The sequence below is a fragment of the Ixodes scapularis genome, unplaced genomic scaffold (genome assembly GCF_016920785.2).
Source record: "Ixodes scapularis isolate PalLabHiFi unplaced genomic scaffold, ASM1692078v2 PGA_scaffold12__126_contigs__length_90152505, whole genome shotgun sequence".
Taxonomy (NCBI): domain Eukaryota; kingdom Metazoa; phylum Arthropoda; class Arachnida; order Ixodida; family Ixodidae; genus Ixodes; species Ixodes scapularis.
The window spans coordinates 65742561-65758118 of record NW_024609838.1 but is presented as its reverse complement, the minus strand read 5'-3'; the positions used below and the strand labels follow the sequence as shown (position 1 = coordinate 65758118).

The 15558-nt window shown below is 48.7% G+C and overlaps 1 protein-coding gene across 1 annotated transcript; it reads left to right on the top strand.

The window, feature by feature from the left end:
• The first annotated feature begins 10466 nt into the window (after positions 1 to 10466).
• On the top strand, positions 10467 to 12292 carry LOC115325732. Its single transcript, XM_029986433.4, has one exon. It carries the CDS (start codon positions 10471 to 10473, stop codon positions 12214 to 12216), a length of 1746 nt encoding a protein of 581 aa, XP_029842293.3. The 5' UTR covers positions 10467 to 10470; the 3' UTR covers positions 12217 to 12292.
• Positions 12293 to 15558: the final 3266 nt, after the last annotated feature.

Sequence of the window (15558 nt, the reverse complement as noted above, 5' to 3'; positions counted from 1 at the left end):
TAAAATGATATAGTGTTATTCCTCGGTGGCTTAAAAAGCGAAAGAAAGAAGTTCCTCCATGTTTGAACGCAAACTTTTATTCAGGCAAAAAAAAAAAAAAGAAATAAGCCCGTAGCAGACGACGTGTAGCCTCAACAGTGCTCCGTGCCGACAGCTTTGCGTCAAAATGGCGGTCGTCTCCTTTTTGCTGCCTTCTCTCTCCCTCCTTCGGCGTTCTCCTCCCTTTCCTCCTCTCCGGGGCCTTCGTCGCCACACCCCCTGGCTACTCTCCCACTACATGGCTCTGCATTGCAGTAGTAGTTTTATTTATAGTCTTTACGGTTGAATGTGAATATTCGACAGAAATCTCTCAGGTTGGGGCGAAAGAGGGTTAAATGAATGCCTTTGATCATTCGCCTTATTTCGGTACCCATCATTTTAACGCCTACGTGGCCTTGTCCTGAGGGGTGACTAAGACTAAAATAAAAGGATCTATGTGCTGATCACAAAAGAATATGCTAACCATTCTAATGTAGCTCTGCCAAGTACTTGATTGTGATTTGTGTTTATTTTCAGCTACTTGGGTGCCTCAAGATCTGGAGATCCTAGTGGCCACAAGCTTGGACTCAATCTTCTTCTGTGGTCTGGACAGGACTATGGGGGAGGTAGTCCGAGCAACAAGAGCATCGCAGTATCTCCCTGCCAGTGACTTTCGATCAACGTCACGACAAGGGAGTCCTCGTGCCACCAGGTGTTAGGTATGCCACTTGAAATAAGCATCCTTCTTACCTATTAATAGAACAGCAAAGGCACTACTAAGCCTAAAATGCAAAAAACATATTCAAATCTTGGGTTGGATGGAGTTCCAATTACAAAAATAAGCCTGCAGACATGATTAACATGTGAACTTAAAGCCCACGGATGTAGGTTCGACGGTGTCACAGAAATAACTTCCCACAGATCACTTTGCTCGTGCTATACCCAAGCAAATTCTTAAAATAATCATTGTGTTACGTTGGTGTCATCAATCTTAAGTACCTACCACACCCAGCAGTCGGGACATGTGAAATATAAAAAAAAAACAAGAACATACACATTGTCAGCTCTGCAAAGATTTATATAGTAAACAGAGCATAGAACGTTCAACTTATATTCATGGTTCACATATGTGTAATTGCTCTTCATAATGAAGTCAAAATTGCTTAAGTTGTGGCCCACTACAGGCTTTCTATTAGTGTTAAAAAGTGTGTTAGAAAACATGATTGTGCTTTGAAGACGGGGACATAGGAAGGACAGACACCACAGAACGCTAACTCTCAACTGATTTAATTCAAGAACCTCAGCGTAGAAACACACTGCGTCACCGCATCACATCTCAACCAATCCGTGGCCCTGCCACGGACCGCAAGTACGCCAACTCCTTATCCGCCAAGTGAATTGACGCCACACTGACACAACACGTGCCGGCACTATTTATAGCGTCAGCCTCCATAATCTCGCTAACAGTCCTATCTTTGTGCCTAGCAAGAACAGTAGACGAAGCAAATAATGGTTTGCACCCGCAGTCATGATCTGTCGTGTCACTGTCATGACTGCGGGTGCAAACCATTATTTGCTTCGTCTACTGTTCTTGCTAGGCACAAAGATAGGACTGTTAGAGAGATTATGGAGGCTGACTCTATAAAAAGTTCCGGCACGTTTTGTGTCAGTATGGCATCAATTGAGTTGGCGGATACGGAGTTGGCGTACTTGCGGTCCGTGGCAGGGCCACGGATTGGTTGAGATGTGGTGCGTGACGGAGTATGTTTCTACGCTGAGATTCTTGAATTAAATCAGTTGAAAGTTAGCACTCTATGGTGTCTGTCCTTCCTATGTCCCCGTCTTCAAAGCGCAATCATGTTTTCTAACGTACCATACCAACTTGCCCAACAACAGCACTTGTTAAAAAGTGCTACTGTGCTTTAAGCAGCTCGCACCAAATATTTTCTTGAAATACATAGGTTCATGGAAATTATTATGTAGATGTTGGCAGACAGTCATGGTGAGATTAATCTTTAATGACAAGTGGTCCACTTCAGAGTTGGTTGAGTCTGTAAATATTGTAGGTCGCAAATTAAATTTTCATGGTACGCAATGGGCACTATTATCCGTAATGACTAGCTCTACCTAGGGGAACTTTATACGTTTACTACGGCAAGATGGTTTCGCAAAACGAAGTATTTAGTTTATTCAACTCCTGCACTAACCTTGTCTTTAGAAACTTTTTATATTCTTTACGATGCTGAGATAAGGTTCTGGAAATAGTTTTTCAAGAACTACTCTAGATATTTCCAGTTCATCATTTTTCTCTCAAAGCATTCGAGAGGGCCAAACCCTGTAATGTACGGAGGGAACTCACAGAATGATGCAACAGACAGTCTGAAACATTCGGCACTGTAACAGTAATAATGACATGTCACTTATGTAATGCTCATTGTCGCAGATCCAACTGCTCTTTCCGTCTACACTCATTTTCGTAGACTCATTCAGCGAACTCCCACCTGAGACTGCAGCGCTGGGTTGTGCGAAGTAGTTTGAATGAATATAGATGCAACAGGTTTTTTTGAGCGTGCGTCTAACACATATTCTTCATATTGAATCTGCTAACTGTAGTCATGACCATATCCATAATTGTATCCACATTCTACCTAATTTTTATTTTGACATTTAAGTTTTCGACAGTACTTTTTTTTCAAACATCTGTGCTTGTTCAGCCTACTCAAGCTCATACACCTTGTCTTTCGCTATTACATCAATATATAAAACTGTTGATGCTGATTGAGAATTCAAGGTACCGAATCTGTTGTGCAAGTTAAGTAGGAACCAATAAAAAGTTCTACAAAGGAATTCTTTTTTAAAGGGGGCTGTATGAGTATTAGTATAGCACATGTCATGCGAAAAAAATGTAAATTCTTGTTAGGTATGCAAGGATGAGAATGCTGTACCGTTTCTGATGTGTCACCAAAAGAAACCTGCCATACAGTGTTGCTAATGGAAGTTCAAACTGTTGAATTCGAAGGCTAGAAGTTTTATTCAAGAATGTTCCTCACTACAAATATATTTAGAGATCTTTGCCACCGACTCATGCATGGCTATATGGGAAACATTCATTTTCATGTGGATTATAGTTCACAAGGTCTAGTCTGCATTGATTTATTACATTCATGCTGAAACTGGGAGGGGTTCCCTGGGTATGAATAAACAGATAAACATTTCTTGAAATCAAAACATTTGAGAACGGACAAAGGAAAGGATCTGAGAACGGCATCTTAGATTCTCTTTTCTTTGTCTTGTCTCTAATTTTTGCATTTTTTTCACCTGAGGCATTTAGTTTTTTGAGCGCAGCTCTTAGGCACCTTTTTCCGCATTTCGCGGCGTCGCTGTGGGCGCAACCGCCCGCCCCACTAAACTTGCAGGAAATTGAATTAATGTGGAGGTCATGTGACGTTAATAGTTCCGCTAAGTCTAGCTGAGAAACTGAATTGTTTTATGGATGACGTGACACGGTCCTGTGACATCATTTTCCCCGCTACTTTTAGCGGGAAAACTGCATTGGTGTTGAGGTCACGTGGCATCAATTTCCGCGCTAAATTTAGTCGGAAACTTAACCCGCTAAATTTAGTGGGGAAATTTTCTCGCTAAATGGAAGGGAGCAGAAGAAGAGGAGGAGAGGGCAAGGTGGGGCATACCCTCCCATCCTCCTTTTCAAGATCTGTGCTCTAATTTCACATTACAGAGAATTGTAAACGTCTCATTTTTCATCTCATGTTTATTGAACTTTTATGTTGCAAGTGCGCTCGCAGCACAAATCTGGGTTGTGCTGATCTTCTACGCACAAGTTAGGAACTCCTGAGTGGCAAGAATGGGAGTTCGGTCTGACAGCTCAAGGGACACCATTGTTCAGTATTGAATTTATAATTATCTTCTTTTGAGCAAAGAAGACTTTGCTGCATGCAATTCTTCTAAAAATAAATACCTGCAACCAAATTTACCAGGTCACTACATTTCGCCTCTGCTTTTAGTGCTCCTGGAGGGCCTCGGATAAGAGCTTACTGGTGTGCAAACGTCATGCTTGTTTGAAACCACTCACAGGTGTAGAGACTCGCTGACATCCAGCATTACAATGAAAGGCTGGATGTCTGCAAGTCCTTCATGAACGATACAAGCGGGGAAGGAACCATACTGTCGTATTTTATTGGGGGACATTCTACAGGGTGTTTTTTTGTATGTTTTACAGATTTTTTTTTTTAAAGCCATCAGAGCTACATTTACGCGGTCTGTGCACGTGGGTTATATGGCCAGGGCGGCATAGTATAAAAGACTAATTCGTAATTATCAGTCGGCTTATTACAGAGAAGTGCCAAACTTCTTTCAGAAAACTAGATGGAGGTTCATTCTAGCATAGTTTAATCCCGCGAATCTGAATATCCCGTTCGTTTTCCACAGAGATATAACTAAGCATGAGAAAACACAAAAAAAAGCATCCTACCAATAGTGACATCGTAAGAAGACCTTTTGGCCGCCAAGCGTGTGTCGCTTAAGGGCCGCGCGTCCAATCGCAAGTTTTCTAGCTATATTCTCCCGCACTGGCACCAGTCGTGACATATTTGTCTGCCCTTTTAAAAAATAGCATGTGCGTGCATGGCTTTGATAGGCGCTGAAGATGCGTGAGCCAAGATTTGAAAAGCTGCTTTTGAGACCTCGCTCTCCAGGGAGGTGCCTCCAGCAGTACTTTAAAAATGATTCTATGCAGCCTCGATTAACCAAATTGAGAAATAATTTTGATATTTGATATCCTGGAGCCCAAAAGGAATATTTTAATGTGTTTCCTCAAATGAAAAACCGCTTCAGCTTCCCTTTAAGTATAATATATATCTTAAAATTTCAATTTGTGAAAATAGATTCATGGTTTCAATTAGAAACTTGCTAAGTACATAAAAAATGAAAGCCGTTTACAACTCCCTGTAAAGCCGAATTAGAGCGCAGCTCTTGAGGAGGAGGAGGGAAGGGTACTGGGGGAGGGGTGGGTCAAGTGACCTCGGGGGGCGGAGGGTCACGTGACCCTGGGGAGAGGGGTCGCGTGACCTTGTGGGAGTCACGTGACCTTGAAGTGTCACGTGACGTCGGGGGGTTACGTGACGATGCCGATGACTTCATCAGTGACGTTACTAATGACGGGGTCACGTGACCTCGGGGGTATCCCCAGGTCACGTGACCCCGGGGGGGTCACGTGACCTGGGTAACTATCGTGACCATTGTGAGGGTAACCTTAGTAACCCTTGTGACGGCAACTCTCGTGACCCTCGTGAGGGTAACTCTCGTGACCCTCGAAAGGGTAACTCTCATAACCCTCGTGACCCTCGTGAGGGTAACTCTCATAACCCTCGTGACCCTCGTGATGGTAACTCTCATAACCCTCGTGACTCTCGTGAGGGTAACTCTCATAACCCTCGTGACCCTCGTGAGGGTAACTCTCATAACCCTCGCAACCCTCGTGAGGGTTACGGGGGTTAGTAACCCTTGTTACGAGGGTTACGAGGGTTAATCTCACGAGGGTTACCCTCGTGAGGGTTACGAGAGTTACTAACGCTCGTAGCCCTCGTGAGGGTAAGCCTCGTGAGATTAACCCTCGTAACCCTCACGAGGGTTACGAGGGTTACTCACGGTTACGCCGACGGCGACGGCGACGGCGACGCCGACGCCGCTCAAGCCGGGAACGGGCGCCTAAGAGCTGCGCTCTAAAACACACAAAATCAACTTTATTTGTGAGGATATAAGACAAGAGCAGCATTTTACGGCTTTCTAAAAAAAATAGTCAATTTGGACGCGTTTCCAGGCTTCGATTTCTTCGCAGAGCGCAGCTTTGCGCTTGCGATCCTGCTGCCCGGGGGCCGCAGTGCAAAGCTGCCCCCTCGCCTGCCTCGTAGGATGGAGGGAAGCAAGGCGCACGTGTGTTGCACAACTAAACTCTTGGGGAACAAGACCGTGGGCGCAGAGATGCGCTCCGATAAGAAACCGAAACCTAGAAACTGATCCAAATAAAGAGTTTTTACAGAACGCATAAAATGCTACCCCTGCGTTATATCCTTCTAAAAAGAGTTGATTTAGTGGTTTTCGATGACTCGGCAAGTTTCTGATTGAAACCATCTGTTCGTTTTTAGTAATTAAAAAGTTAATTAACAAATCGTATTTAATTATCCGACTGATCGTTACGGTTAGGTCCCTGTACTACGTACCTTTGGCCGTACAACTCGCCTGCACAAACCGCATTAATTTAGCTTTCACTACCTTTCTAAACATATATGTAAAACTTAAAACTAAATCGCCCTGTACAACAGTGAAAAGGCAATACAAGCATGGTAGAGCCATATAGCTACACCATGCTGGTATCCCCTTTTCGCTGGTATAGGATGTCCCATATTACGTTATGCATGTATGGTTCCGTCCGCCTACATGGTACCGCATAATTCACTACGGTGGTCTAGGATGTCCCATAATACGACACGCTTGTATGGTTCCGCCCACCTGTATCGTTCCGCCTTAATCTACTATACTGGAGCCGCATTTTCGCTTGTATAGGATGTCCCATATTACGGTTACTCTTGTATGAGCCCTTTCCGACATCTTTCCATTATCGAAATTTTCCAACAGGGCCATAACCGGCACGAAATATCACGTGGCAATATTGCGTCCCTGATTGGATACAGGCGCTTCAAACAACCTCAAATATTGCCGAGTTGCTCGCTCGTTTCGAGCCTGACCCGATCTCAGCAATTCGTGTCGATCTAGGGAAAGCTAGGGAAAAACCCGCCAGCAGCACCAACAGTGCTGAGAAAGTTACTCCGTCAGAAGGCGGCCTCACGCACTCATCGCCCTCACGCCCCTCACGTCTCATGGTCCTCACGCCACTCGCCACCCTCACGCCCCTCACGTACTCATGGCCCTCACACGCCTTACGCACTCACCGCCCTCACGGCCCCCATGCCCCTCATGCACTCATGGCCCTAACGCCACTCACCACTCCCCTCATGCACCCATGGCCCTCACACCCCTCACGCACTCACCGCCCTCACGGCCCTCATAGCCTTCACGCACTCATGGCCCTCACGACACTCGCCGCCCTCACTCCCCTCACGCACTCATGGCCCTCACACCCCTCACGCACTCACGGTCCTCATAGCCCTTACAGCCCTCACGGCCCTCACTCACTTTCACACTCATGAAGTTTTCTGGTTCAGAAATTCATTCACCCTCACCTCACCTGTGAATATGAGGGTGAGTGAGGGTCCTCATAAGTGAGGTTTGCTGATGTATGCTCGTGACTGTGACCTTGAGCTCTAAGTGAAATGCTCAAAAGCGTGAGCTTTGAGATCTCTTAAGTGTGGTCGTGAGTTTTGAGACTAATAAGCATGAGCCTGAATCTATACGTGAGTCTTAGATTGGATATGACCACGCGCGTCGGCAAGCGACCGCGTGCGTGGCTGAGTGGTTACCGCGGGATTCTGTTTCCGGCTGCCGACAGGAGCGGACGCAGGATGGCTGGCTCCAGCGGAGCTGTGATAACGGCCCTTTCGGGCCGCGGTGTTGTCGCTGATAGCGCTACCCAGGACTATCGCATCGTAATGCCAGCCCTTCCGAGGGGCGTTTCTTTCTTGAACACGCTTTTTCTTCACTGTGACATCGCCGGACGACCATACAAGATCGCTGATTTTAAGACCGGACTTCGGGACGCAGGCGTGCTGCAGGACCTGAAGGCATGCGGGCCGTACCAGATGAACCACGTCTGGTCGGTTACATTCCATTCCCAGGCGTCGAAGTTCAAGCTCCTGCAGTTGAAAGAATTTCAGGTCAAGGGCAAGCGGTGCCTCGTCGTTGACCCAAACAAGGCGGAAATCAAGCTCAAGCTACACTGGGTGCCTTGTGAGGTTCCGGATGACGTGGTTCGGAAAGCTCTAGAGCCATTCGGAAAGGTGGAAGCCGTGGAAAGGGAGTCGTGGCACGAGGAGGGTTTCAACGGAGTGGAATCGACAACCAGAAAGGTGCATCTGATTCTGAAAGATACCACAGCGACGGACCGTATTCCGCACCAGCTGCGCATCTCCAACGCGAACGCGCTGGTCATCGTTCCTGGAAGGGCACCCATGTGTTTGCGCTGCCACAGGACCGGGCACGTTCGTCGAGACTGCAGGGTGCCACGCTGCGACTCGTGCCGGCGCTTCGGACATCTAAAGAGGACTGCGTACAGACGTACGCAACTATCACGACCGCTACGACTGAAGACCTTTCTTCAGACCTGACCATGGACCAGGAAGAGGCCGAAGAAACCACCGGAGACACCAAGCTTGCCGACTCTGCGCCTGAGCAGCAGCCCACCAGGGAAAGCACGGTACAAGACGGGGCTTCTATGCCTTCTGCTGTGCACCCATCAAAACTCCCTCCGGACCGACTCGGGAACCGAAGTCTACACCCTCGACTTCACCCAGGACCAGCCAGCACAGGACGGGACAGTAAAGGTGGCAGAATGCGACGGCGACGATGACTGCGACGCCGATGGGGCCGCAATGGAACTCTCTGAGTGCAAAACTGGGAAGCGACCTTGGGAACCGGTGGAGACTGACGGCAATGATGACGACGCCGACCTTGCCTCACCTGACCAAAAGCCTGTATGGCAGAACCCGAAAACCCGGAAAAGTCGCCGCCAGGGAAAATCCCGTGCTCTAGCGAGCAATCGCAGCAGGTCTTCTTCCCAGTAGGTTACCTTTTTTTTTGTAGCAAGATCTTAAGGCAAATCTGAGTTATCTTTCCTATATCTAAGTGATGTGCAAGCTTAAAATTGTAACCCTCAATTGCGTCAGCTTGATTACCCGGATTCGTATGCAATGGCTCTTGAACACCCTACTTAAAGAGCGAGCAGACTTGGCTTTACTGCAAGAGACCAAGCTTGGCCCCGGGCATGCAGAGCGCGCAGCAAAGTTTTTCGAGCGGTTGTTTGAATTCTGCTACTCTAACGCAGTTGGGCACAGCGCTGGCACTGCAATTCTTGTTCGCAAAAATTGGGGTATAACAGTTTTCCCAGAGTGGAAAACCGACCACAGTGGTCGAGTGTGTGCGGTAGATTTGTTGTGCCAAAGCGTCCTGTTGAGAGTGGTTTCGGTACACGCCCCGAATGAGCCGGCAGAGCGGAAAACTTTTTTTGAGGATTTAAAGCAGTACATCGATACACCCGCCAGAGTGATCGTCGGCGGTGTTTTTAATTGCGTTTTAAACGCAAAAGATTGCACGCGCGGCGTAAGGCAAGACTCGAGTCTTCCGGTACTTAGGAAGCTTCTCAGAGAGCATGACTTGCAAGACGTGACGGTGATGGTTAACCTTACTGGCAACGGTTACACACACTGGCAGGGAGAGTGCCACTCCCGGCTGGATCGCTTTTATGCGTCCGGAGAAATGATAAGAGCCGTTCGAGCTTATCGCGTCGAACCCGTAGCCTTTTCTGATCACGCGCTTGTCACCGTGAGGTTCGGAAAGACGGAATCAAGAAAGCAAGACGATTGGTGGCAGTCGTGGAAACTTAATGAAACTCTTTTGGAAGATGACGAGGTGGTTAAGATGGTGGAAACGCTTATTGCTCAAAAGACTGTCGAAGGAATAAATGCCGTAAACTGGGAGTTGCTCAAGCAAGAGATTAAAGTGAATCTCATGCGAGCTGGGCGGGAAAGGGCGAATAATAAACGCATGGAAAAGGCTCTTCTTAACAGGACACTTAAAACGCTTATTCGCGCGGAAAATGAAACTCCGGGTTTATTTGGCAGTTATGTAAAGGAATGCAAGGGCCGATTACTGTCCGTACTTGAAGAAGAATTCAAAGGCGCGATGGTACGCTGCAGAATGACAACCCTGGAGCGGAACGAAGAGCCAACGAAGGTCTTCAAAGTGAAAGAACGCGAGAGAGCCCAAAAGAATAAAATCACAGAACTTCGCACTGACGAGGCGGCTCTCACTCAGCAGGAGGACATAGAGCGAGAGTTCGTCAGATTTTATCGCGAACTGTTCGAGGAAAAGAACAACCGTAACCAAGGTTTATTACGCCAATTTGTGGAACTAATGCCAAAAGCAAAGACATCTTCCGGGCCAGAGAACGAAGATATCACAGCCGACGAAGTCCTTCAGGCGATTAAGGATCTGGCTCCTCGAAAATCACCGGGCATAGATGGGCTCGGAGCGGCTTTCTACAAAACGTTTTCGGAAAAACTAGCCCCCATTCTCTCGCAAGTTTATGCAGACATCTTCAAAAGGGGGCTGCTTCCCCCTTCGCTGAGGCAGTCGGTGACTGTCTTAACACCCAAAAAGATCAACAAGGAAGAGACGCGCTCTACTGACGATTATCGGCCAATTAGTTTGCTCACGGCAGATTATAAAATCTTAGCCAAATTACTAAACAAACGCCTCGAGCGTATGCTCAACCCGATTATCGGGGAACATCAAACGTACGGTTTTAAGGGACGGACGATCAGCTCAAACTTGCATGTTATGCGTATGATAACTGAAACAGCGAATGCATTACAAACGCCGATAGCCGTACTTCAAGTGGACTTAAAGAAGGCTTTTGATAAGGTGGCGCATTCTTTTTTGTTTTCAATGCTAAAACACTGTGGAGTAGGGGAAAAGCTGCTCGGCTACGTGAAGTTATGCTACAAGGATATCACGACGCGCCTTTTAATTAACGGGTGCAAATCAAGGCCCATTCCAGTGCTCTCTTCGGTGAGGCAAGGTTGTCCAATGTCCCCTATACTGTTTGCGCTGTATCTAGAGCCTTTATGTAAAGCAATTTTGAGTGACGTTAGTATACGGGGAGCAAATCTAGCCGACTCCTCGGTAAAGCTCTTAGCTTATGCGGACGATGTAAGCATTGTATGTTCATCTAGAAGAGAGTTGGTTTCGGCTCTCGCGCACATCAACAACTTCTGCAGCGTGTCAGGGGCCGAAATGAATGTTAAAAAGTCTTCAGGGACTTGGATGGGGCCGTGGCCATCTAAGCCGAAAATATTCATAGGTATTCAATGGTCCGATTCGATGTCTAACTACCTAGGGCTTAGTTTGAACTTAGCGGATATCTGTAAAGGAGAAAGTGGTCTGCGGCTAAACGCCGTCAGAGCCAAAGCTGCCGATTGGCAGGGGAGAAATATTCCACTTCTAAGCCGAAGTTTTGTGTGTAACTCCGTGTTTTTTTCATGCGCATGGTATTCGGCGCAAGTATTACCTTGTCATAGCAATCTGGTGCAAAAAATGCAACGTATGTGTGCTACCTTTGTATGGAATTCAAGTTTTGAAAAAACGCGACGCACTAATCTTTTCATCAGCCCTCACAAAGGCGGGCTAGGGCTAATCAGTATTGATACAAAGCTGAAAGTGCATAGGTTTATGCTTTTTCGAGACAAGAAAGTCCCGATGTCTGCGGCTGCCTTTCTGAAGCTTGGAGGGTGTTATCTTTCTTCATGGCTCGATATCAGCAATAGTGACGCCGCAGCCAAGAAGGCGCCTGTGTTGCGCTATTACAAAGAAATAGCAGAAGCAGTAAAGTTCTTTGAGAGCAGATTCTCGAAGGACTATCTAAGCAAAGTTAAAAGGAAACGCCTATACTGGGACACAATTGATCTTGTCATGCCACTGCCGCTCTATCGCTCTGGCTTCAGCGAGGCAGACGGATCCGATGTTTTCAGACGTCTGCGGAGATACCCCGTTCGGCAGGGAATTAAGGACCTTTTTATTAGGTTCCACATGGAAGTGTTACCTGTAAAAACATGGGAGGAAAACAAAGGCTTTCTCATGCCATGGGGAACCAACTGTGCTATCTGTCCTGTTCCGGAGACCCTACAGCATACTTTTTTGTATTGTACAAATGCCGAAATTTTTTGGGCGCGGCTTCGTGCCGAAGTCGGTATTGCACTGTACCCAACGTGGCATTCGTTGAAGTTTCTTGACGTTGGCAACCAAGAACATAAGCTATGTTGGGAAATGCTAGCACTGATTGGTATACACGCAATCTGGAGCTCCCGGACCGATCACACATTAGTAAGGGAAGGAGGACAACCCGCATGGCGGTACCTGATTCAGGGGATCAACTACGTGAGCTCCCTAACAAAGGCAACAGAGTTTCCGGAAAGTGACTTTTGGGACAGTCTCAAGTTGCGCTTGAAATAGCCTATTGCTTGCATGCAAAATCATGGCTTGGTTTTTTCCTTTACGATCGTAACTGTATGTGACCCTGGTGATGCTTATTCTCAAAATATTGTACTTCGCTGGTGCTAAGGGAAGTTCCGACTTTCACCTTCCCTTTTTACAATGTACATAGCCCGTTTTTTACTCAATAAAAAAAAAAAAAAAAAAAAAGTTGAGTGGTTACCGCGCTTGACTGTCGCGCCGAAAATCTAGGTTCAATTCCAGTCGGTGGAATGTCCTATTATTTATTTTTTCAACATTGCGTTATCGTGAGTTTGATAACATTCTTGACTGATCAAGTTCCGAATGTTTTAGTCGCCGAACGTTCTAGGCCGATTTTTCCAGAAGCCAACGCGCGTACATAGTCAGTTTCGCCTCAGCGTTCGATCCTACTGCTTCACCGCCTTCGACGCCCGTGACGCTCCGTTATTATCTTTCTTGTTCCTTCTATTTTTGGGCACAAGTTCGCCCCGTTAAACGTTCAGCTTTCTCAGTCATTCGCCGCCTCATCACTTGTCATTCGTGATATTTTGGTGGAGGTGCTGGGTATTGCATTCTATGCCCGTGGAGCGTACCTTCCCAAAGGCATCCCGGCAAAGCGACGTGCTCATCTCCGGAAAGCTACCTTTCGCCGAAGACGCCAAGCTCGGAGAAGTTGTCGTATTAGAGGGCCGTCTCCTGAATTGGGTTTGCTGCCGGACAAGCCCAAGCCGAAGAAGACGACGATCGCCAACCACCAACAGACCCCCGCCGCTCCTGCCGTCGTCTTCCTGCCCGTCGCTCCTCGGACAGCGGCTCCCTTCCACGGCGAAAGCCACGAAGACATCGAAGACTAGGTCCAACAGTACAAACGAGAGTGGCCCGTCATAACGGGTGGACACCGGAACAGTGTCTCCAGAATGCTTACTCCGTTTTGGAAGCAACCGCCCGGAACTGGTTCGAGACCCGCGAAGCATCGGTCACCTCCTTTGAGCAACTCAAGGCTGAGTTGCGAAGAACATTCATGAACCAACATCAAAGAGAACGCGTGCAAGAGCCTCTTGAAGTGAAGATCCAAGGTCCTAATGAGAGCGTCGTTAGCCTCGTGGAAGATGTCCTGCGACTCAGCAAGCGCGCCGATCCTCAAGCCCCCGAAACAAAGGAGCTGAGAATCCTGATTCGCGGCGTGAAGGAAAACATCTTCCGAGCTCTTGTTTGAAGACCGCCTACCACCGTCAAAGGCTTCATCACAGACGCCACCAACATCGAACGTGCCCACCAATCACGCGCCGCCCACTATCACCGAGCTCCCGGCATCGCTGCCTTTTCATCTTCCGGTTGGCAACACCACGGACATCCACGAGATAATTCGGGACGTCGTTCGGGAGGAGGTCAAGAAACTTTAACCTGCCGCCGCAAGCCGAGCTTCGCCCTCAATCGCCGAGATTGTCAGGTAAGAAGTTCTTCAAACGCTGCAACCAGAAGTTCTCGTCAGCACCGATCCGTAGCACCGACGCTGACTTCGCCGCAGTGGCCCGTCGGCCACCGCGTCCTGCTCGCACATATGTCGCGCCGCCTCGACGTCAGTCTCCTGCGCTGTAGCACGACAGACGCCACGACGACCCGGTGCAGTACGCCCGCCCGGAGCCTGGCGCCCTAGGAAAACCGACGTGTGGCGAACGCCCGACCGACGCCCTCTGTTTTTCCATTGAGGGGAAGCAGACCACACCTACCGCCGATGCCCATAGCGACGACTCGGGCTACGCGGGTTCCACACAACCGACCCGGGCCCCCGTCATGCTGAACGTCCTAGCGACATAGGCGAGTACCTGCGAAGACCGCAGTCGTCCGAGCCTGCGTCCCGCCGAGAGTTCCGATCGCCATTGCCGCGACCTCCAGCTTCGCCGATGCACCGACCCCGACGTGAAAGCCGGTCGCCCCTCGCTCATCACCGGGAAAACTAGGCGCGGCAACCCCTAGATGTGGGGTTGCCGAAAATAACCGAGGTAAAGAGGCTCCAAGAACGAAGGAGCGCTGCCACTCTCCCGACGCTACACATCACAAAGGCGCTCCTGCATCGGTGTCCAACAACCTAAACGTTGGTATCGAGTGCCTCGACGCGTCGGCACTCGTGGACACCGAAGCAGACTACTCAGTTTTGAGTGGGAGGCTCTCCCGTCGCGTTCGAAAGGACATGACCCCGTGGGATGGACCACATATAAGAACAGCCAGAGGACACCTCATGACACAAGTCAGGAGATGCATTATTCGCGTCGAGATCCACGGTGAGACATGTCCTGTCAAGTTTGTCGTTCTGCAAGTCTGTTCGAGGGATGTTATCTTTGGAATGGACTTTGTCTGCGAGTATGGTTCCGTCATCGACCTCGAGGAAAACCAGTTGACGCTGCGAAACCCTGTTCTGCCGCGGGTGGAGAACAACACGACGTCAACTGCGATCTGAGTTATCGCCGACCATGTGAACCTGCCGCCGCGGTCGAGTGTTTTCGTCGCCATCAAAGCCGACGCAGCCATACACAGTGAAGCTCTTCTGGAAGGCAGCATCCAACTGCTGCTTGAAAAGGGAATTGGCGTCGCACGAGGCGTAACGGATCGCCAAGAAGGACGTACAACTGTTCTCGTGACAAACGTTGGAGAGGAGCCGCAGCACCTAACGAAGGGCACCACCTTGGGCCACATTGAGGAGCTTCAGGCGCCAGCCGTGGTCACCGCAATCTCCGAGGAAACCTCGTCGTCACAGCAGAAGAGTACGTCGCCGCCGCCACTCCACATCTACCCGGAGCTGCCAGCTCCTAAGCGTCGGCAACTGGTTGATCTCCTTGCCAAATACAGTGACTGTTTTGCCACATCGTCGAAATTTCGCCAAACACCAATTTCGAAACATCACATTATTACCAACAACGACGAGCTCCCTGCCCACCAGTCGCCGTATTGAGTCTCATTAAAGGAAAGGAAGGTGATTCAAGATCAAGTCAAGGAAATGCTCGACGACGACATTATTCAACCCTCAAACAGAGATCCGCACGGACACTGGTAACGCCGGACTTGGCGCAGTGCTGGTCCAAATGCAAGACGGAGCAGAGCGAGTCATCGCAGACGCGAGCCGGACGCTGTCCAAGGCGGAGACGAACTACTCAACGACTGAAAAGGAGTGCCTTGCTCTAGTCTGGGGAATAATGAAGTTCCGCCCATATTTGTATGGCAGTCCTTTTCGCGCCCTCAAGGACCACTACTCACTCTGCTGGCTCGCTAGTCTGAAGGACCCCTCGGGACACCTTGCCCGGTGGAGCCTAACGACTGCAGGAATTCGACGTGACCGTGGTGTGC